General features: G+C 38.1%; 1 protein-coding gene across 2 annotated transcripts in view; it reads left to right on the top strand.

The window, feature by feature from the left end:
• NECTIN3 (nectin cell adhesion molecule 3) overlaps window positions 1-21,346 on the top strand; it is a 61,811-nt gene extending 40,465 nt beyond the window's left edge. Inside the window, exons 6-10 of one of the 2 annotated variants that reach the window (XM_030957543.1) lie at window positions 102-239; window positions 5,806-5,944; window positions 7,297-7,378; window positions 17,823-17,885; window positions 18,379-21,346. In XM_030957543.1, the coding sequence (XP_030813403.1) occupies window positions 102-239; window positions 5,806-5,944; window positions 7,297-7,378; window positions 17,823-17,885; window positions 18,379-18,555 (599 nt within the window). In that variant the 3' untranslated portion in view covers window positions 18,556-21,346. The remainder of the gene's footprint in view (window positions 1-101; window positions 240-5,805; window positions 5,945-7,296; window positions 7,379-17,822; window positions 17,886-18,378) is intronic. The other variant, XM_030957552.1, reaches the window with a different exon arrangement.
• The last annotated feature ends 1,663 nt before the right edge of the window (window positions 21,347-23,009 follow it).

Raw genomic sequence — 23,009 nt, 5'->3', positions numbered from 1 at the left:
CTCATCAACTTTGCTTTCTTATAAACCCTTAACTGATTTAGCTCGCATTGACATTCTGTGCCTTTTCTGTGTCTTGTCTACTTCTTTGCTCTTTCCACTAGATCCTCCTACTACTACCACTCGACTGCCCACGGTTCCCTGGCATCCTTCGACTGATGGCACCACAGGTTTAGCAACAGAACCTAGAATAATAAATTTCCCAACATCAACCTTGCCAACAAAGCAGGACGACACTTGGGGTATCGTTGTCGGTTGTGTGGTGGGTGGGGTTCTTTTGCTGTTACTTCTTGGTACTCTGGTTGGAGCCGTCTACTATAAGAGAAGAAAGACGTTCCGTGGTGACTACTTTGCTAAGAACTACATTCCACCATCAGATATGCAAAAAGAGTCCCAAATAGATGTTCTTCAGTCAGATGATATGGGTTCTTACCCTGGCAGTATAAAAAAAGAAACAAAACACCCAATGAACTTAATATCTAAAGATTATTTAGAAGACCCTGGAAAACCTGAGTTGAACAATGTAGACAATACTAACAGGTACCAGGACCGTTATGAAAGACCAATGGATTACCATGAAGGTGGAACATTTGGAATGGGTTTTATGCATGGTGAATTTTATGAGGAGGATGACTTTGTTTCTCACTTAGATGGTGCAGTAATATCTCGGAGGGAGTGGTATGTGTAGTAACCACTGAAAACTAACATGTACCTGCAGTTCACTTCATTGGCTGGTCACTTTCAGATTGTTTATACTTACACGAGAGGAGGAATAAACTTTTTGAAACTTTTTTTGAAGGTTTTTATATTGTGACTTGACATAATGGAAATACTGAATCTGGGGAAAATGTATTTGAGCTGCTTTTTTTTCCCAATGCTGTACTACTGTTTAAGATTTGAGTTTTAACGCAGAGTGTTTATATTGGTCTATGTCAGAGTTTAAAAAAAAAGACTAACTTGAAGTTGCGATTCAATATTGTTTAAGAGTAAGAAATGGGTGTCTTGGCTCTCTGATTTAAAAATAAGTTTACCCAAGGAAATGATCAAATATAATCTTGGGGGGCTTTGAATTACTCCAGTCTAGGTACCATCCACAGTAAACTTAATGCTTCTGTATAGCAAATACTTTACCAATTAAAATGAGTTACAGCAGAATTAAAGCTTTATTTTCTAGGTTTTTTTCTGTATAAAAATGAATATACCTCTTAGCATTTTAATGAGCCTTCTTGTAACTATATACTTAAAAGTTAAGTCATTGCACTGAAACTAACTTATGAACAACATTTTGAGGAGTAACTGTAAACAGGTCAAAGGCTTGTATTTGAATAAGATGAAAAGTTATTTTTTTAGTCATTGATTTCTAAAGCTTACTCTAGTGTCTGTATATATACATACAGTGAGGTGTTTTGTTAGGCCTGTAATTGGCAGGGTGTCAAAACTCATTAATGCATACAAGATGCTCTTTGCAACTTCACAGTGTGCAATTTTTGAGACCTGTTTTGGAGGCTTTGTTGGAATCTTACCATTGAATTTAAAAGCTGGTTAATTGGACACAGCTAAGGAGAAAACACCCATATAGATTCCAAAGCTGGAGGCTAATGTGAATATGCTTATTTTCCCAGGTGCCAAAAAGCATTAGAGTTTCTATGACCAGAAGTTAAAACAGCGGTTTTACGCTGCTTCCGACTAAGTAACAATACGTGCTTTGAAGAGGGTAGCCAGAGTTTCAGATTATTAGTAGGGAAGTAGACACTTGCACTGCTACTTTAGGTATTGAAAACGCACTCTTCAGTGGTGCAACTAGAGTCTATGAAACAGGAGTTCAGTCTCTGTGCAGTCTCTGTACCGCAGTGGATTTGTTTTCCCTGCAAATAATCCATACTGATTTTACATGTTCTTTAAAATGACATTGTATCCATTATACATAGGAAATCTTGTCTGACATGTGAAATAGTTCTACTTTATCTTGAGCAGATTCACCAAACTAAATCTGCCAATTATGTGAGGAGGAATGAAACAACTTTAGATGAATTGCAGAACAACAATGAATTCATAAGTAGAATATTAAATCTTTTGAAGTGCCATTTTTAAGTGTTTGGCTTGAGGAAATTGAAGTTGATATGGCTCTATTAGTATTTGAAAACTGAAAAGGGAGAAGTCTGCTACCGTTGATGTGAAATAGGCTGCATAATTACAGCTGCTCCATGAGCATTGATGCTGGAAGTTCTTTTCTGTCCTCATGATGTTTGGTAGCTTACAGCATTTAGAGCTTCCCAAAAATAGTTATATTGAGTGTTGTAGACAATACACTGTGATTGCATATGACTACATGTCTTTAAAAAAGATTAAGACAACAGCTTTATTTGAAATTCAAATGGAAAAGCATCCCTAAACAACTTAAGTTTGGGTTTGGATTAATGGAGTACTGATACATGATTGACCAGTCTCAAAAACAATAGCAAGTGATATTGTGGTTATCTGTAGTTTGAGTGCAAACACAAGAAAAGGAGTGAAATTTCTAGCAGAGGGTTCTGATCCAAATTATCTCTGGAATAAAGAGATTATACCTCTCTTCAAAAAAAACTTGATATATCATCTTTAAAAGATGGTTTTACTTGGAAATAAACATAACCATAAACCAGTTTTCCACATGAGATATCTTGCTTTTGTCTCTGTGGATTTTTTACTTTGATTTTTTTTAAATATATATATATTTAATTCCTATGGGTTGAGAAGTTGAAATGTTCCGGAGTTGAAGTTATTAATAGGGATAGGGCTTATGCACGTTGCAATGTTTTGTACATTGTGTCTACTGTAAAAAGAATTGATTGTACGTACAAATGGCTGTTGTGTGAATAAACTTTTTCTTACATTCTGGAACATAGGTAGTGTTCAAAAATGTTGCACAGGTCTGTTCTTAAAAATTGGAGATGGAAAAGCACAGTAAACCCAGAGGCTGGATAGAATGAACTAAAGTGTTTAAGCTGTTTGAGATGGGCTGTTTAGTATTCCCCTAAGAGATCATAAACTTATAAAACAAGTGTCTTCTGAAACTCTTTTAAGAAGATTAAGAGAATGATAAATGGATGTGTTTGCCATCCAAAACGTTTGTTTTCAAGCACAGCTGATAAACTAACTAGGCATTGCATACTTCAAAATAGTCTTGTTTTTTCATTCTATTGTCTTTGTTTGCTTTAACCATATTTCTTGGAATTAATCAATTCCCATCTATTTCTGACCATCTGGTGGTTAAAATGCTTTGTAGGTAGCACCATACATGTTGGGTGCTCTCTGGCTTGTTCAGCTTGGCATGGTGGTCTGGGTTTATGATCATTCCGCTGGTTAGACCGATGTTTTGCCAAAGCAATTCAAAAAACCAAATGAAGTGTGCCCTGTGGTAATTGCATTTAAGTTCTTATGTGCCAGTGTGCTGGGATGTTACTGTTTTTCCTGATGTTCAGAAATAAATGGGTGTTTGTCATCTCACCCAAAATCAGACTCAATGGGTGGGCTTTGATTGAAATTGTAGTACTTTATGATGTCTTAACATGATAGCAGAATTTACCAGAAGAAAAGGCACCATGAAGTTAGGATGAAGCAGTCAAGGAACTCTTCTGATATAATCACAAGGCCAAAGCATCTTCAAGAATTCTACACCTACAAATGTATATTAGTTAGTTGAGACTTTCTCACTTCAAGAAGAGGGCACCCAGTGTAAACAAAACTTAAGCCAGTTAAAATGCAGTGGTTAGGTGACCCTTAGACTGATTCATGTGCCCATTCTTCAGGAAAAATTATGAATTATTCTTGTGTCGTAGTTTAAGCCCAGCTTGCAGCTAAGCACAACACAACTACTTGCTTTCCCCACCCCCATTTCTTCCCACCCTGGTGAAATGGGGAGGAGAAACAAAAGCAAAACTTGTAGGTTGAGATAGGAACAGTTTAATAATTGAAAACAAAGTAAAATATAATAATAATAGTAATGGATAATGAAAGGGGGGAAACAAACAAGTGATGCACAATACTTCTTTCTGGGTAAATTCCCCAGTTTATATACTTGGCATGATGTTCTGTGGTGTGGAATATTTCTTTGGCCTCTACAGGTGATCTGTCCCAACTGTGCTCCCTCCTAGTTTTCTTTTGTGCAGCTCCTCACTGGCAGAGCATGAGACACACACACACACACACAAAATAAAAGTCCTTGACTTAGGGCAAACACGACTTAGCAAAAATCAAAACATGGGTGGGTTATCAGCCCTATTCTCATGCTGAATCCACACCACTGTACAAGCTCCTGAGAAGATGGACACATGGAGCTTATGCCAGGAAAACCGATATATAAACCAAGGGTAGTATGTTGCATTCATCTTTGAGGAGCAAAGTAACTTCTGCAAGTTGTTGCTCTAGGACTTTATTCCTTAACATTAAGGAAGTCACAAAAAAAAGCTTATTTCAGTTTTTCTCAAGTTACTTAAATATACTTTGTGAGTGCAATCCCAGGGGAATGTTCATGTCAGATCTTCGATAAGCAGTGAGGGGACAGGAATTGTTCATTAGAGTGCAGATCAAGTGTTGTATTTTAGGTTGGGTTTTTTTTTTTAATTGAGGGGTTTTGCTCAGCTTTCCAGCATACAGGCAGAACAACATAAGAAATCTGAGGAACTGATAAATCATATTGTATAGTCGCAGGGTTTTTATCTGTGAATAGAACATACTGCTGAAGAAGTTCTCAAAATTTGCTTCAGTAAGAGATTAAATAGAGAATGGTTGTGTTGCATTTGAATAATAATAGACTGCTTTAGAAATACATTGAAGGTAACTGTGTTAATTTTCAATTTCTTCTCTGTTGAATTTTGTGATTCAGTACTCAATGTAAATGAGAGCATTATTTAATGTATGCTGCCTGAATTTTGTAGGTGTTTAGTGCAGCTGACATGAATTATTCCAATTGTGAAACTTTTTGTTGAGCCTGTTGGCACTAGTTTAAAGCACTGATGATTTTAAGTTAAAGTATGTTAGCAGCTTTTTGAGTTTTGAAACTTAAAATTTGATTTCTAAGCATAGCGAAAGGAGTGGCCTTTAAAGACTGACAAGTATGCTAATTCAGTATGGGAGTTGTTCAGCATTGGATTTGACAATGCTAAGGTCAAAAGAAAAATGCTGTAAAAGGAAAAAAAACCACAACTTTTTCTCTCCCTTTATTAAAATTTATTTATAAAAATTACTTTCTTGTAGCTTAAAGTGTGAAGTGATAGGTGATCTTAGGGTTTGCTTTAATAAGTGTAAGCCAAGTGTTTAGTGTTTGTTTAATTTAGTGGTTTTTTAATTTAGTGTTTGTTTGCATATTCATTGCTCCTAGTAGTTAGTATATGGGGTTTTTTACCCTGATTTTAAGTTTTTCTTTTTTGCTTTCTGCAAACTTAAGTGCCTTTAAAGAAAGATTGTCAATAAACCATAGTTGCCTAGGTTTTTGAATTAACCCTTGTTAGCTTCTTTAAGTGCAAATTATATGTTTTGTAATGTCATCTTACCTTGAAATTGAGAATGAAAGCATGCTGCTAGTACTTAATAAAAGTAGTCCATAACATTTTTTAAATCAAAAATTTTGATTTCACGAAGTCTCTTAATTTCCCTAGTTGTTTAGTTGAGTAAGTTGAAGCAATACTGCAAAAGTGCTAGTGCAGGGCAAGGCTTTCTGTTTGGCAGTGGAAGGAAGAAGCATTTCTCAGAACAACGCTGAAGTAGCTTATCTGAGTATTAAAAGGATATGAACTTCTTAAAGTTGTAACCTATGCTATCACATTGCAGATGTGCCCTTTAAGCAGACATCTTCTGTTGCTGTAGCAGGGGCTGTGATTGGAGCAGTCCTTGCTCTTTTTATCATTACCATCTTTGTGACAGTACTGCTTACCCCAAGGAAGAAAAGGCCAGCCTATCTTGACAAAGTGTGAGTATGTGTTAGACTTTTTTTTAATTCAGTTGAAAGCGATATGCAGAAAGAGTTTGTTCTGTACAGTAATTTAAGTGTCTGACTTAATTTAGCAGCTATTCAGCTTTTTTTAATTTCAGGGCTCTATTTTCAGAGTACACAAATGTGAAATCACACATTTCTGAAAAAGAAATAAGGAAGGTAAGAATTACTTTGGAAGTAATAAAGAGTTTTATCTCTTGAGAAGTTTGGGGTTTTTTGAAAGAAAACTATTCATGGATTTAACTGGAGGGCAAAAAAGGGTTCCCTCTTGACTAGTGCCAGTGACTGCTAGTTTGTTGTAACTGGAGATCTAACTTGCAAGGTAAATTGGCCATGCTTTGCAAATGTGAAGGCCCCCTAAAATTAATTCTGAAATGTTTGTAAAATTAAGCAAGCTTCCACAGATACATGCTTACTGATTTCTTGTGCTTTCTGGAATGTTGGTTGTTTCGTTAAGCCTCTGGCACAGACTTGCAGTTTACTTTGTTCAATATGATCAAACAAAAAAGAAGGAAACAAAAACATCTGAAAGGATGTTGTCAGTTAAAGGGGATGATGTCTAGATTCTGTTTGGAACATGCATAAAAAAGTGACACGGTCTTAGAATATTTGTAAATATGTGTCTTTTTATATCCCATATACATTTTTTTACATTCCATATACAGTTAACACTAAAACTGAATTAGAAATGTTGCTCATATAGTTAAAGAGAACTAAAGTAAAATAACTAAGAGGCTTTAGCATAAAATAAGTTTCCTCATTTGGATTGAGCTAGCAAGATGAATCAAGAGTCTTCTTTTGAGCAACTTTTAACATGGTTTCTCTTAAATTCTGTATCTGAAGCTTATTTCTATGAATGATCTTAAACATTTAAATTATTTTATAACCACTTGCTTTCACTGAGAAAGTTAAAATTGAAAAAGTCTTGCATGTAAGAATTGCTAGTAAGGCTTTCTCAAAGGCTTTCTGAGGGAAGTCTATAATTTAGAAAGTTGTTCAAGCTGTATCTCGTAACTTAGAAACTATGTTAGATACCAGTAGTTTCTAATCCTCCTTAGTTGGAGTGTTTGGGGGGAAGTTCAGTCTGCTTAACACAGGATGCAATAAATAACAAATTCTGGCTAGTGCTTTTCTACAAAAAGTGTCTGCCTGAATAATAGCCAGTGGTAGACATATTCCATTACAATACATCACATCTGAGTCATTGCTGACTGAAAGGTGTTTGTCCCTGAGTACTGAATGCTGGGTGATTTAGCAGTTATTATCTGACCGTTCAATTGGACTTGACAAACATGATGTGTTATATTTCATTCCCCCTTTTACTACAGGATTGATCTTCCGCCAACTCACAAACCAGCCTCATTTGAGGAGAGAACGTTGTCAGTGCCCCAGAAAGAAGCTATGCTTCAGGTGAGTAAGTGTTTATATGCATCTTAAATTGACTTAAAGAAAGTGTTAACTTTGCTTTATTATGTTAACTTGGTCTGATTTTGCCTTCCCAGTAATATATGGAAACCTTTCAGTGGTTTCACAACCAAGCTGTTTCTCTACATATGTGATACCCAGATCTGTTATCTATAATGTTAAAGTCATCCTTAGAGATGGAAACTTGTAACAGCCTTTGACAGACACTAATAATAATAAAGCCTCTGTTCTGGCCTTATTAGCTCAGGAGTCCAGTCCCCAGGGAGACTGGGTACCTGAGTTGCCAGGCTTAGCTCAGGCCAATGCCAGGGTGCTACCCTCTAGCAAGCATGATGATTATCAGCTCTTATAGTGATTGCAAGCTCTTAGGATTTCAGCTCTTGCTTGCTAGGCAGGGGTGCTTCCGGGCTGAGGCTGCGGCAGACGGCGAGAGAGGAGGAGGAGGAGGCGCTGGCTGGTTCCACAGAGATGGCTTTACTGGGGAGGTCTGTGAAGGGTCCCGGCGGCAGCTCTTCTTCTACCGAATGGGCTAAAGAATGCCTCTTTTGTGGGTTTCAGGGGAATCCAGATTTGACTAATAGTAAGGGTTAAAGTAACATAGCCTGTGGGGTTACAGAGAAAAGCTTTGGGGCGGAGGTCAGGGAGACAGGAACTAATGTTGCTGTCTCAGCATTCCTATTATTCAATTCTCCATGGGGCTTTACCTATGTCCATGGAGTTTACTACAAGACACAGCTCCTTTTGAATTAGAAAAAGCTATAGTTGAAATTCTGTGGTAAGAGAATATACATAGCTTTATGAAGCAGTCTTCATAAGAGGGAAAAATTATGCTTGCAAACTTAAAAACTGACCTGATCAAAAGCTCCCTTGCTGGTAACAACTGCCAATCTTTTGAGTTATTAACAGTTGAGGGGTGGGGATAGATTGGAATTTGGGCTTTGGCATGGCTAATCTACCAAAGTATGAGTTTGAGTCTCGTTGAAGATTACTAAATCACTTTTAAATATTTGCAATTATATAACTTCTAATTTTATCTTTTCTGCTTGCATTTACCAGCAGCAAATAACCCCATACCAATTTCATGACAAACAGCTGAATTTTTAGTGTGCTTTCAGGGGTTGCTTCTTGTCATCTAAAGTAATGCTGTCCAAGCAAGACAATAGGCAAGAAACTTCTTTACCAGCATTTAATGTTTGTGTGGGTGTAGTCTGATCAAAACAATTTGTAGAGGTCACACTGGAAAGCTGATTCTAGCAAATGAAACACTTTGAGTAAGTGGGGAGCAAGGAAGGGTAGGTTCTTCCTTACAGCATGGTTTTGAGGTTGACTGAAGTGCTTGGGAAACTCCAGGTGAATTCAGGCTTCTCTTGCACTAGGCATTTGTCATGGTTTGACACTGGCACAATGCTAGTGCTTCATGAAAATATACTTCTCTGGTGTTCGCTGTGAGATGTGACTAGGAAATAAGCAAAGCAGGCTTTTACTTTAGAAAAAAGTTTATTAACTAAACTACAAAAGGAAAAAAAAACCACACACACACACGCACACACACACTTGGAAAATGAAAACTCTACGAAAAGCATTTCTTCTCTCCTCCCTACATTTCTAATACATCTTCTAAATTTCAAATCTCTATCTATCACTTTGTAAATACTCAATTCTAGTCTATCAAGAGGAGAGGAGTCTTTCTTGGGGCTATGGTGACTTCTTTTTTGCATGCTCAGCGCTCTCACTACTGGACAAGGAACAGAGCTGCTTCAAGGGTTATCTTTTTAAGGGTGCTTTGACTAGTTCCAAAAAAAGCACAGTTTCTTCATCACTCTCGGGACTTCTTGTCTCCCCCATACTTGTCTACCCCCTGGGGCCGGGGGGTTTCTAAAACTGAACTCTCTCAGTTCTGAGCCATCGCCTCCCCCCTGCAAGCAGCTTCTGCGTCGCGAGGAAGCATGGTTCTGTCCATGGCTGTACTAAAAAGAGTCCAGCAACCAGCTACTCCATCATCTCTTTCTGGCTTCTTCTTTACTCTCCCAGCCTCACTCACTACTTCGACTGTCATTCACTTGCTCATTTCTCTTTATCATCCACTCCATCTCCCCTCCGGGAAAGGTCCAAATGCTCTGTGAGGTCTTCATTGTCCAGAAAGGGGTTAACAAACTCCTGCACGTGGCCAGGCTCTTTCCCTGCTGCACTCCCCCCTTCCCCCTCTTTCTTCACAGGCCGATATCACTTCAAGGCCACAGGCCTGTACCAGCTTTCTCCCTCTCGTCTTCTGGCTGGGGGGCTGCCCAAATCTTCTCGGGGCCTCTCTCCCTCTGTCTCTCTTGGGTGGGGGGCTGCCCAACGCCTCCTGGTGCCCCCACCACCCTTCCATCCTGAGGGGTCAGGCCTACCTCTGCCAGGCTGCAGGTTTCCCCTCCCCCGCCCAGCTCGAAGCCGGGCAGGGGAGGCCTTGCCTCTTTGCTGGCCGGAAATCAAAGAGGGAGCCCAAGGGAGTGCTCTGCTTCTAACCCTTGTGTTCTCAGAGGCGCATCCACCCTCAGTGGCCAAGCTTGGTGTCAATTTAAAATCTGGACACTTATTGGCCTCTGGCCACTCCATTCCCAGAAAACCTGCTTCTTGTAAACTCACGACATTCTACTCTTCGCCTCTGAGAACACACTTTTTAAAATTATTAACAAAATTACATACAATACATCAAACTTTTATCTCTAGATTCTACTATCTATCTACTTTCACTCAGTACATGCTTTGTTCTTATTCTTTTTTGATCTCATCTCACAGCTTTAGCTTCTCACTCTTTCCAAATTCGATTTCCCGGCCAATGCACCAAAAATGTCATGGTTTGACACTGGCACAATGCTAGTGCTTCATGAAAATATACTTCTCTGGTGTTCGCTGTGAGATGTGACTAGGAAATAAGCAAAGCAGGCTTCTACTTTAGAAAAAAGTTTATTAACTAAACTACAAAAGGAAAAAAAAACCACACACACACACGCACACACACACTTGGAAAATGAAAACTCTACGAAAAGCATTTCTTCTCTCCTCCCTACATTTCTAATACATCTTCGAAATTTCAAATCTCTATCTATCACTTTGTAAATACTCAATTCTAGTCTATCAAGAGGAGAGGAGTCTTTCTTGGGGCTATGGTGACTTCTTTTTTGCATGCTCAGCGCTCTCACTACTGGACAAGGAACAGAGCTGCTTCAAGGGTTGTCTTTTTAAGGGTGCTTTGACTAGTTCCGGAAAAAGCACAGTTTCTTCATCACTCTCGGGACCTCTTGTCTCCCCCATACTTGTCTACCCCCTGGGGCCGGGGGGTTTCTAAAACTGAACCCTCTCAGTTCTGAGCCATCGCCTCCCCCCTGCAAGCAGCCTCTGCGTCGCGAGGAAGCACGGTTCTGTCCATGGCTGTACTAAAAAGAGTCCAGCAACTAGCTACTCCATCATCTCTTTCTGGCTTCTTCTTTACTCTCCCAGCCTCACTCACTACTTCGACTGTCATTCACTTGCTCATTTCTCTTTATCATCCACTCCATCTCCCCTCCGGGAAAAGTCCAAGTGCTCTGTGAAGTCTTCATTGTCTAGAAAGGAGTTAACAAACTCCTGCACGCGGCCAGGCTCTTTCCCTGCTGCACTCCCCCCTTCTCCCTCTTTCTTCACAGGCCGATATCACTTCAAGGCCACAGGCCTGTACCAGCTTTCTCCCTCTTGTCTTCTGGCTAAAAGGAGGAGGAGCTGCCCAAATCTTCTCAGAGCCTCTCTCCCTCTGTCTCCCTTAAGTGGGGAGCTGCCCAACGCCTCCTGGTGCCCCCACCACCCTTCCATCCTGAAGAGTCAAGCCTACCTCTGCCAAGCTGCAAGTTTCCCCTCCCCCGCCCAGCTCGAAGCCGAGCAGGAGAGGCCTTGCCTCTTTGCTGGCCGGAAATCAAAGAAAGAGCCCAAGAGAGTGCTCTGCTTCTAACCCTTGTGTTCTCAGAAGCGCATCTACCCTCAGTAGCCAAGCTTAGTGTCAATTTAAAATCTAGACACTTATTAGCCTCTGGCCACTCCATTCCCAGAAAACCTGCTTCTTGTAAACTCACGACAGCATTATAGAGGAGACCTGTTCTTTAGAGGTCACTTAAGCTAATGTCAGTTATAGATCCTGGCCATGGCCCCTAAAGTGTCTTGTGTATGTGTGTTTATATTACATTAATGAGTCAGATTTTTTTAGATTTCTGCTTACATTGAAGAAAATTTCTGTCATCTATCAGTATTTGTAAGAATTAGGCTGTAATTGTTTTTAATAAAATTTTTGTTCCATCCTCAGTACATACCATAAATAATGTGATTCTAACCACTGATGTGCTGAATCATAACACTGAGCTAATTAAAATAATCATTTGTTTATAAGAAATATCATTTTTCCAATACTATGGTGTATCTTTGCAATTTTAAGGACCTATAAAAGTCCTTTCTCATAGAGGGGGAAAAAGATCTTCACCTACCTTTAAGAAGGATTTTGATGGAGTTCTTAATAACATTGAAAATATTCTTGTAGATTTTCTTTGTGATTGATGGTTACTAAAGCTCACCAAATATCAGTTGCTGATAAAAGCTTTCCTTATGTCATAAATGTTACAATGGGTAGTACCTGTGTATATTGTTGCTGAGTGAAGCAGGAAAATATTCTGAGATCCACTGCTGCAGTAGTAGTGGATCTAGTAGTAGCAGCCTGATGATTATAACATTGTGAAGGTCGAAAACATTTTGTTGGCATAAAGAATAATAGGTCTTCATCTTCTTACCTTAAAGGTGGTAAAGTACCAAAGATGACACAAAAGAACCAGTGCTTTTCTGTGCTCAGGATGGGCATCAAAGCTATTTCTTCTATTACTACAGTAATCAACAATTGCAATTTTTGATGAATCACTCTTCTGCTAATATTTCTGCTTAAAGTATCTGAAAAATATTCTCTTGCTTATAGAATCAAAATATATGGTCTATTGTGGTATTTGTGCATCTGTAGTTCAGCTAGATGGCAAAATTACAACACTAGGAAATGCAATTATTTGTCCTTTACAGAGCAACTTATAAAGGAGGTAGACATAACAGAATGTGTACCTTATTGCTTTCCTCTTCAGAACTTTGCTGTCTTTGAATTTTTTCTAAGTTGTACTTACTGTGATTTCTGTTAATGGGTACTAAAGAACTTATGCTGAACCTGGCTGTAGTCTTGGAATGTTTAATTAAATGTTTTATGAAAATGTATTTTGTAAATAGAGAAAAAACTGTAAAGAGACTGAATTGAATATTTGTTTTCCACAAATTAGATAAACAGAGTTTTAAGTTGTTTTGGGAGGAGAAAGATTCCCCTTCAGGTTAAGTGTTAACCAGACTTTACTTAAGAAATGGATGTTGCTACAACACTGTTAGTGTACCCATCTTTTTCTGTCTGTGGAACTCTAGAACTGAAAAGACCTGGAGCTGGAGGCTGTCGTCTTAGCTGATACTGCCTCTAATCAGTATGTACTGTGTTATGCTTGAGGCAAGAGCTTCATTTTATCTAACAGAAATAAATGCCAAAATACTAGCTTTAGCCAAGAAGTGATTGGTTGTATTGTTTTGGTGTACCAAGCCAACATTTGGATAGCTGTAAAGAGGCAAGAGAAAAAAAGTTAGCAGCCTGTCAGGATGTCTCATCCTGTGTGACTAAATGTCTGTACTCACCACTGTACTACCTGGTGTTCCAATTGCTGTCGTGCCTACCCAGAATGAGATGCCAGGTGAGCCTCTCGCTGGGTAGTTAAGATGTAAACTTCTGGATCTGCTAAAAAGAACTGTAGGGGAAATGTCACTGCTTGGTCAACCACAACAGATGATCAGTTCAGCCTGAGTGGAAATGATAGGCTGCACAAAGGTGCAAAGTAAAGGAGTGAATTTAAATGGTGTCTTCTGCATACTGACAATAACTTAGAATTGAAAGTGGATTTATTCAATTTAGGCTGATTCTGGTATGTTGTTATAAATAATGTGCTAGTTTTTCAATCATCTCTGCTGTTATTGTTCAAATCATGGACAGTAGCTTTTTTTTTTATCTTGTAAAGTATTTAAGATTCAATACATGATGCTGAAATTCTGCTTTTTGTATCCCAGCAATCAGTATTTAACTGATTTTATGCATATCTGAGTCAACAGGTGATGGTATTACAATGAAGAGAAATTAATTGGACCTGTGAATAGTACTGGACAGCCAGTATCTTTCATGGATACTTCTTGAGACTTGGAAACTTTCAGTTTAATTTAAATATACATTCTTATTTACCTGCTAGTGTTAATAATGAGCTACCAGTATGTACAAGTACTATGTAACTGAGTACTCATAATTTCTCTGTACTGGTATTTGAAGATACCAATTAATGTGTTCTTGTGAGTCACTTCAGAACTGAGAAAAACTGGTTCACTTATGGCCCTAAAAGAGGAAGGCAAAAGTCCAAAGCATAAAAATACAATGGAAAAAAATTATATTATACCTTTATTTACTATGAAGACTTGTCAACTCTTTTGTCAACAGCACTGTTACTTTTGTCCAGGTATTCTTTTAATAATCATTACCATGGAAATGCTATTCTGTTGGTCAGAACTATCTATTACATGTAATGTGAAAGAGTGGTGAGCAGCCTGAAGGTTAAGTCCTTGTTGAGAGAGGAATCTCTGCTTAACAATGTGGTTTTTGAGGCGAATAAGGAAGAAGTTGAGCAATGGAAGAATTCCAGTGGCTTAAAGAGGAATTTTTCTATTGCATAATATTTTAAAAAGGAGTGTAAGAGGGTGCACTACTTCTGGCAGTCCTTGGCATTATTAGCATAAGCTTCACTGTTTCAAACAATATATTGCTAAGAAGCAAAAACTTATTTACTTTCCTCTAAACATGCTTGAGATGGGCAGTCTTTAACAACATTAAGGAACTGAAGTTATTATTACTTCGACAGGTGCTTCTGAAGGAAAGAAAAAAACATGTTTTGCTCAATGCAGTGCAGCATTCAGAGTTGTTGAAGGATTCAGAATTTAACAAGGGTCTTTTGTAACAACAGAAATAAGAGTGGATAAGGGAAATGCAGCCCAGTAGGTATGTCTGGCCATGAGAAGACTGACTTGAGACTTGCAGCTTGGAAGAATGCCTCACTATTCAGCCAAGCAAAGTCCTTTAACTGTCATATTTGTATTACTGATCAAAACAGGAAAGAAAAAGATGAAGTTGTCTTAGCACCATTAAAAGCATCAAATACCATTTATCAAATGATGATGTTTCTGAATCAAATTTGAAAACATCAACCACTGAACCCTTAAACCTAGTATAATACTGATTTATTTATAGATTATGGCTCTCTTGCACTCTTCTATTTCTTTTCCTAATGCTTTTTACGCAGGTGGAAATATCTCTTCCTTGATGAAAAAGGAAGCAGTATTGTTATTATTTGCCTTAAACCAAAGAACTGTTTAGACAAACAAGATTGAATGGAAGGGAGCACAAAATGTACATCAATGAAATAATCTGTATTGATAAAGGATCTTGCAATAGGAAAAAAAAATTACCAGATTTGGATTAGAATGAGACACAAGCTTTTTTTGTTAGTGGATGCCTTTGTAATGGAATTTCTAAATTGGAAAGGATCAGAAAAGGTAAGATAAAGTTTTTAGCGAGATAATTGGCTTTAGGCTTTTGAAGAACTGTTCGAGAAGGAAAATTCTTGGAGTAAAACCACTAAAAGAGGTTTTATGAAACTCTGCAAAATGTAATGGTAAGACAATGGAAACTTCTGTTAGGCATCCAAGCACAGAATCCCAGACTGTTTCTATGCAGGAAGACACAGACTATGTAGCTCAGCACCAGTTTTGCTTGACAGAATCCAGTGAGTTTGGTTGTCACTTGGTCCGTGCCTGTAAAATGTATAATTGCATTATCTAGCAAAGGTGTTGTCTTTTCGTGCCATGTGAAATTATTTTCTTTGACTTACAGTTTTAATTGAGTAACCAACTGGAATTTGCTATTCTGGTTTCCAGTGAGTCTCTAAATCATGTCCACATCCACTGTTGGTAGAATTCCTCAAGCAAGCAGATTTTTTTGTTGTTGTTTTGTTTTGTTTTGTTATTTGTTTAAAGAACATTAGCTTTTGGTGGAGATGGGACCTTTTTGTTCCCCATGTGTGTTTTGTCTACTTGTGTGGTGAACTCATGCTCTCAGCTCAGGTATGAAGGAGCAACACTGCCTGCTAAGTGGTAAATCACATATTCTCAGAAATGCAGACTGCATTTTAGGACTTGAGAAGCAAAAGCACAGTGACTTTAAGGGCAGGAGGGGACACTTTGAAATAGAATTACAAGACAAAAAGCTTGACAAACTGAAGTTGAAAAACAGAAAAATAGACCTGTGAAGATGGTGAAAAACAACTGTTGGAGGAGTGGAAAAGGTTAGGAAATATTAGATGATTTTTGAAGAAATTTTACATATTAAAACTTAACTCAAAATTGCTTCAAAACTTTACTAAACAAATGTGGAAAGGTAAAAAGTTAAGGGGAAGGAGGAGAAAGTAAGAACAAAATATTACTGAGATTGGGTTCTCTTCAAAATAATTCTTGAATGTAAGAATATGGATGTATGACCACTGGAAATGTTACCTACCTGTATGAATACTTGTGGAGGGACTTCTGCACAAAGATCAGCAACCTAGCCTACTTTGTGTTGTTGCTACCGCTGTGATACTGTTGGGAAAAGATGGAACTGCAAAACAAAAAATACATACAATTGTGCGAAGGTGTTGCTTTAACGTATTGTGGTCCTGTACTAAGTGTGGCATAAAGGAAGAACTTTACTAAGGAGTGATGATACCAGAGTACAAACTGTACCCTAAATCATAATTCTTAGATTGCATTACTTGGTGTGATTTAATCAGTCATTAACTCAGGCAGTTGGTGATTAACTGGATGTTTGAAAGCAGCCCATTTCACAAATGAGGTTTTTCTATCATAATGGTGAATAAAAAAATAAACATGAAAGAAGGGAGATTTCAATGCTTCTGCATGAAGTAACTACTCATCCACCAACATTCCCAAGTCCTGCTCCTCAGGACTGCTCTCAGTCACTTCTCTTCCCAGCTTGTGTTTGTGTTTATGTTTATGATTGCTCTTACCTGTGTTTATGATTGCACCTGAAGGTGCAGGACTTTTGTCTTGGCCTTGTTGAACTTCACAAGGTTCACACAGAGCCACCTCTCAAGCCTGCCAAGGTCCCTCTGGAGGGCATCCCTTTGCCTCCAGCATGTCACCACACCACACAGCTTGGTGTTATTGGCAAACTTGCTGAGGGTACCTTGATCCCACTGTCACATTGCCAAAGAGATGTTTAAACAGTGCTGGTCCTGATACGGACCCCTGAGGAATGTCACTTGTCACTGGTCCTTGCTTGGATTTTGAGCCAGCGATGAGCCATCTCTTTGAGTGTGACCATCCAGTCAGTTTTTTATCCACTGAGTGGTCCACCCATCAAATCCATGTCTCCTCAGTTTAGAGATGTCATGTGAGACAGCATCAAATGCTTTGCATAAGTCCAGGTAGGTGACATCAGTTGCTCTTCCTTTTTCCACCAACACTATGATCCTGTCATAGACAACCATTAAATTTGTCAGGCTCAATTTGCCCTTAGTGAAACCATGATGATGGTTACCAACCATCTCCTTATTTTCTATATGCTTTAGCATAGTTTCTGCTCCTTCATCTTGCTGGGCACTGAAGTGTGGCTCACCTTTAGTTTCTCAGGTCATCTGTTTTTAGACATGGGGGTCTCATTTCCCCTTTCTCAGACAGTGGGAACCACAGTCCTGCCACTGCTTCTAATACAGGATGGGTAGTGGGTTAGTCACTTCCTGTGAAAGTGTCTTCAGAACTTGCAAATGTATCTCATCAAGTCCCCTGAACTTGTTCACTTCCAGATTCCTTAGATGATCTTGAACTTCACCTCTTATGGTCAGCAGTTTGGGTGAGGTGGAACTAATTTTCTTTCAGTAGCTGGTATGGGGCTGTGTTTGGGATTTGTGCTGAAAATGGTGCTGATAACTCAGGGAAGTTTTTTATTGCTGGACAGCATTGGGACCTATTCTGCTTCTTGTACTGCCCTGCCAGCAGATGGACTTGGGGTGTACACAGAAGACTGGGAGGGAGACAAGATATTGGGAGAGGGAACACAGCTGGGACAGGTGACTCTGACTGATCCTCATCTTTTTTCCGCCAACCATTGGATTGTAAGAAGGATTCTAAATGATAACCAGTTAAGACACTACCTAAGGCAGAGTGTATTTTGGGATGACTGGTGGTTTTTTGTATTAACCAATGCTGTTCTGCAGTTTTGAATCTTGACTTGTTTCCCCTGTAACTTTTCTTCTTTCAGAAAGAACATTTTACTTTGCAGAGCCAGTACAGAGAGAGAGATGCTGGAAACTTGCAGCACATGGTAAATAATAAGATGGCTTGAATTCCTGATTGAAGCTTTGATTTCATCTTATTCCATAAAATAAACTTATAATGTTGGTTTTCATGAACAAAAAAATATTTGTCCATCCTGGTCAATAACTGTTGGATTGTGTGAATTAAGTGAAAAGTGGCAGTACCATTTTAATATCCAATAGTAGTTTGATGACTAAATACTTAAACACTCCAGCTTTCATTTCTTGGTGAGTAACATAAACCAGAGGAGTGTTGACAGACATTTTTGTAGTTGCTGGTTTTCTTTTTAGATTTATTGATCTTTAGAGTCCAACTTCATTTGAAACAAGCATTTGAAGTTAACTCTGTCTGCTAGGGAAATTTTTAAGTTCCTGTTTCTTTATTCATAGGGTTGTCTTGGAGATAATGTATCTTTGATTTTGCTTAAAGCTTTACCAAGAATAGGAATTGCAGGTTCTATACATGAACTATGAAACTTATTACTTCTTATGTGTGTTTAGAAAGCTGTGAATGGAAGGCAACTTACTTGTGGGGCTGAAGAGCCACAGGAGCAAGAGGGTCTTCAGCCTATGTATCCTGTTTATCAGCAAACTCACTACAAAAATTGGAGCAACAGATACCCACAAAGCTCAGGACCTGGAAGAGCCTACATCAATACAAGGGAGCATTATGTATGATTCTGTACCCAGATGTCTTTAACAAGGGGTTTGTTACCTGTTGACTCTATGACCCTCATATCTTTTTGGCTTTCATCTCTAAAATAATTGGGAGTTTTTAAGGTGTGAAAAAAATAGATGGAGAATTTTATACAGGTAAACCATATGGAATTTAAAACCTGCCTCTAGTACTTGGTATGTCTGTGTTTTTGTAGTAATGTCAATCTGCCAAATGAGGAGAGCCACTTAGCTTTTTTAACGTTCACAGTCATAATCTGTGTAACCTGTATTAATTGTTTGGCACATGCCAAAATGTAGTTAAGCTTTTTTTGCTGGCTGTCTCTGGGAACATTCTCTCTGGATATTTCACAAGAACCTTACCCATATAAAAGTGAATAAATATGAGCAAGACAGCTGAATCCCTTGTGACATTAGCAGTTTCAGGCTGAGGCATCTTAGCAACTTGAGATATGAATTTGACTGGCTTAGCTATTGATTTCTCAACCAGCTCTACCTCTCTCAGTCAAATGAACAACTAGACTACCTCTCAAATACTGACTGCCTGGTCCATAAACTCCACTGTTTGTCTTCCCATCTTGTTAAAAGTGAAGCAATTTCCTTACATCAAAAGCTTTTGGTTGTCTATTGATTCTGCCTGTTGCTGGCTTTGGTTTTACACTTAGGTCTACATGAAACTTAGTTGAAGGAGGTAGATGACTAGGCAGACAGAACTTTCTGTAAGTGTCTTTTGTGAAGCTACATCTGTTTTCCCAAATATGACTCCTATTTTAGATGCTGCAGAGTTTATTTTCCTTGGTAATATATACATTCCTTGTTTTTTTCTTAGTTTACAACAAAACTGCCTGTGATGTGTTCTTATGTCTTAGCAAGAAAAGAAAAGCTTCAGTCAACTTCAAATGCTTGTTAGCACTGTCCTTTAATCTTAACCAGTAGTGTGAAGTAACTGGAGAATGTCCTGACATTACCAGTGCTAAAAGTATCCCACATGAATCTTTTGTGTCTGTGGTAATGCTTAAAAAATGTGCTCATGATCTTTCTAGAAAAATAAGTTTTCCTGTGAACTAAAAAGTAAATATTTAGCAAGTAAAAATATGTATATAATGTGTTAGTGCTGAAATGAGCTCATAGGACAATCTTGAAATATTTTAAGACAGTAGAAAAATGGATTGTGTCTAAAATTTGCCAGAGAAACTTAAGAGACTTGAGTATTCTCTAAGTACATTATGCACATAAGTACAGAATGATGATTTTCGGTCAGATGACTTGAAGGACAAGATGTTAAGAATGCTTGGTGTCATGCTGAACTACCTGTTGTACAGAACTGAAGAACTGAACATTACTTCTGGGATATTAGTGTGTTTTTCTGCAGATGTTTGAATTTTTTTAGAGGCAAGAGTCAAGCTGTAGAAGCAGCAGAATTGAAAGCTAGCATAGGTGAGTGTGCTGCAGGCAGAGGGCTGTTGTTAAACCTTTATTCAACCTGCATTCATCTCCATCACAGTACAAGTTAATGAGATCTCTGTCCACAATTGGGCCAGGTAAATTAAATTCTTCTAGTTTGTTACAGGTAGCAGCTAGAAGATTATGGCTTGGGTGCCTGTATTCTGGACCCTGTAGAAGTAGGTATTACCTGTTCTCTTGCTAAGCAGCTTTCTGTTAAATGATGTGGTTGAAGTTGACAGCTGAAGGAATGGCAAAAAGAAAGGTTGGACAGAACCTGCTTCTTGGGAGGTATCTTTGAAGCATTGGCACCTTGCTTTTCTCTTAGGAACTGGGCACATTCATGTAAATTGAGCAACTGTTTTCAATTTTAAAGTTTCCTGCTGTATTTGAGACCTAAGGAAGGGCTTGTGTCCCTCAAAACTGTTTTTCCGTAATGTTAGTTTAAGTAGCTACCTCTTTACATGAGCATTGCCTCGCCTATCCTTACATTACTGCAGCTCCAAAAAGCATCAGCTGTCAGAACATTGAAAGAAAACAGTGTCATGGCCAAATGAATGACAGAACATGGAGAGGAACTATACTGCTTAAGATAATTTGATCAATATTACTGAGCAAAACTTGATACCAAAAATATTTGAATAGACATTATAGAATGGCTCAAAACTGTTGCTGTGGCAGTGCTTCCTCTGCATTCATTAGTACAGTGTGGTATTGAGCAGGTGATCACTTCAATCCTTTTTGCAAAAAAACCTTTTGGATTCAGAAAAAATTCTTCTACTGTTTTTATAATTATTTGCAGATACTTTCCTTTCTGGTTTGTTTTTGGTTTTGTTTTTTTTTTTTTTTTTGAAAGAGATAAAACTTTAGGGGAAGGAAGAAAGCTATTAACAAAGCTATCATTTTTTTTTAATGTGTAAAAATAGCTTAAAAAATAAAAATGTAATCCAACTGTGTTGTCCAAGTTACATATCAACAAACTACAGAAAGCCTGATTTGCAAACTACCCATCAGGATGTAGTTTGCCCTAAAGTCATTAGGGAAATACATTACCACCAACAGGTTTGTTGTCTGTGAGAAATGGTTTCTTTGTAATCTATTCAGGGACATTTAGTATATTAAGTTTTTGAAATGTTACTTTTGGTTTTAAGTGTACCTGAATTTGGGGGGAGAGATTTGTCAAAGAATGCTCAGAAGAGAACAGAAAAAATGTCTGCTAATTCTCACTGAAAGGATTGTACATATAGAAGTTTGATCTGCTTTTATAAGATGTAGAAAATGTCCTTTTATATTTTTGTACATTTTTAAATGCTTGTATTTGTAATTTGACTGGAATAAAAACATTCAAAATATAACATTTTCTTCTGTTGTTTAGATTTAAGATTACTTAAAATGTAAAGTCTGGTAAAATGCATCCACTTTTTTGGTGTTATGTTTCTTCTGTGGTTGTATATGCAGAACGTATTCTTTTTCCTAACTCTACCACTTTGGGATATTGTGGTGTTGCATGCTGAAATCCTTCTAACTTTCATCTTACATAACAGGAAGCATATAGTACTGTGTGAAAATGCAGTACTGAGGTGAACTGAGCACCCAGAATCTCTGGTGAGGGAGGTAGGGAAGGAGGGGAAGATTAGTAATTTGCATCTCTAGCATTGGTAAATGTAAATTGTCCTCTGCCCAAGTATCTCTAAATTCTGCAAAGTAGTCTAATTATAAAAAGTCTAAGATTTAATGTTTGGAGTATGTCCAGAATGACTGTGGATACAATACAAATTTTCATTTGTACTGTGTCTGCAGTCTAAGAAATTGTACTACTAAAAGTAAGGAAATACTTAACAAAATATTATTAAAGGACTGTTGACGGTTGTCACAAGGGTTTTGGGGTGAAGGAAGAGACGAGATGGGCTCCATGATCAGAAGGCTTGATTTATTAAGTTATGATATAAACATCTATTTTAACTATACTAAAAAGAAAAAGAAAGGAGAGTTTCCAGAAGCTGCTAGCTACCTAACAATAGAAAGTAAAGAAAGAATAACAAACCAGCTCTCCCAGACTGTGTCCGAGAGATCTCAGTTCTGGATTGATCACCAACTCCAAACATCCAAACTGGGCCAATCCAGGCAGACCTGTTACATTCCACAGCAGCAGATAACCTATTGTTTATGTCTGGTTGCTGAACTTCTCAGCTTCAGCAGGAAAATCCTAAGAGAGGATTTTTCATAAAAGAAATGTCTGTGACAAAGGACTCCCACTGTTCAGTCACAAATGATCTAATGTATTTTCTGTTGAGCTCAAGTAAAGCACAATAAAGATGTGTGATAATTCATGAAGAGCGAAGGGAGACTTTTCACATTCTGACTTGTCTACTTAGCCTTCTTTCTGGCAATGTTACTGCTCTTTTGTCCTCTCAGGGATGCAAGTTCAGGTGCTGTGTTGTTACATAGGTGATTAAAATTTATTATAGTAACTTTTTAATGCCACAAACCTGAAAGCACTCTATCTGAACCACTGTTTTGTGTGAAGGCTGAGTGAGTGCTCTACCAACAAGTAGTTGCAGAGCAGATTAAATTGTTTTGACAACTTGAGCCACTTCAGAGGTTGCTGACAAGGACAGGTAAAGCTCCAGGTGAAAAAAAGAAATGTCTGTGTAGTTTCCTGCCTGATTGCCCTGTGGGAGGTGGCCTGGGGATTTTTTGTCCACCTGTGGTACCTGTCCAGAGTATTGGGAGGCTGGGTTTGACTTTCTGACAGAAGGTAAATATGTGATATTTCTGCATTTATTAAAAGGTATGACATGGTTCTTGGTGGATAACTTGATACCTTTAGCTGAATTATGTTGCAAATGCACAAAAAATACACTGTGAATCTTAGTAGTAATTATTCAAACAATGTGAAAAACCCAAGTAGGATGTCTTAGGTATTTTAATCTGCACTGACAACCCCACGGTGAATTTTTTTTATATATTTGTTTCTACTTGATTTTATGTTATATCTAAATCTAGACCCTTCA

This window comes from Camarhynchus parvulus, chromosome 1, assembly GCF_901933205.1.
Source record: "Camarhynchus parvulus chromosome 1, STF_HiC, whole genome shotgun sequence".
NCBI classification, from domain to species: domain Eukaryota; kingdom Metazoa; phylum Chordata; class Aves; order Passeriformes; family Thraupidae; genus Camarhynchus; species Camarhynchus parvulus.
The sequence above is the reverse complement of the archived record's forward strand: the minus strand, read 5'-3'. Positions and strand labels throughout refer to the sequence as shown.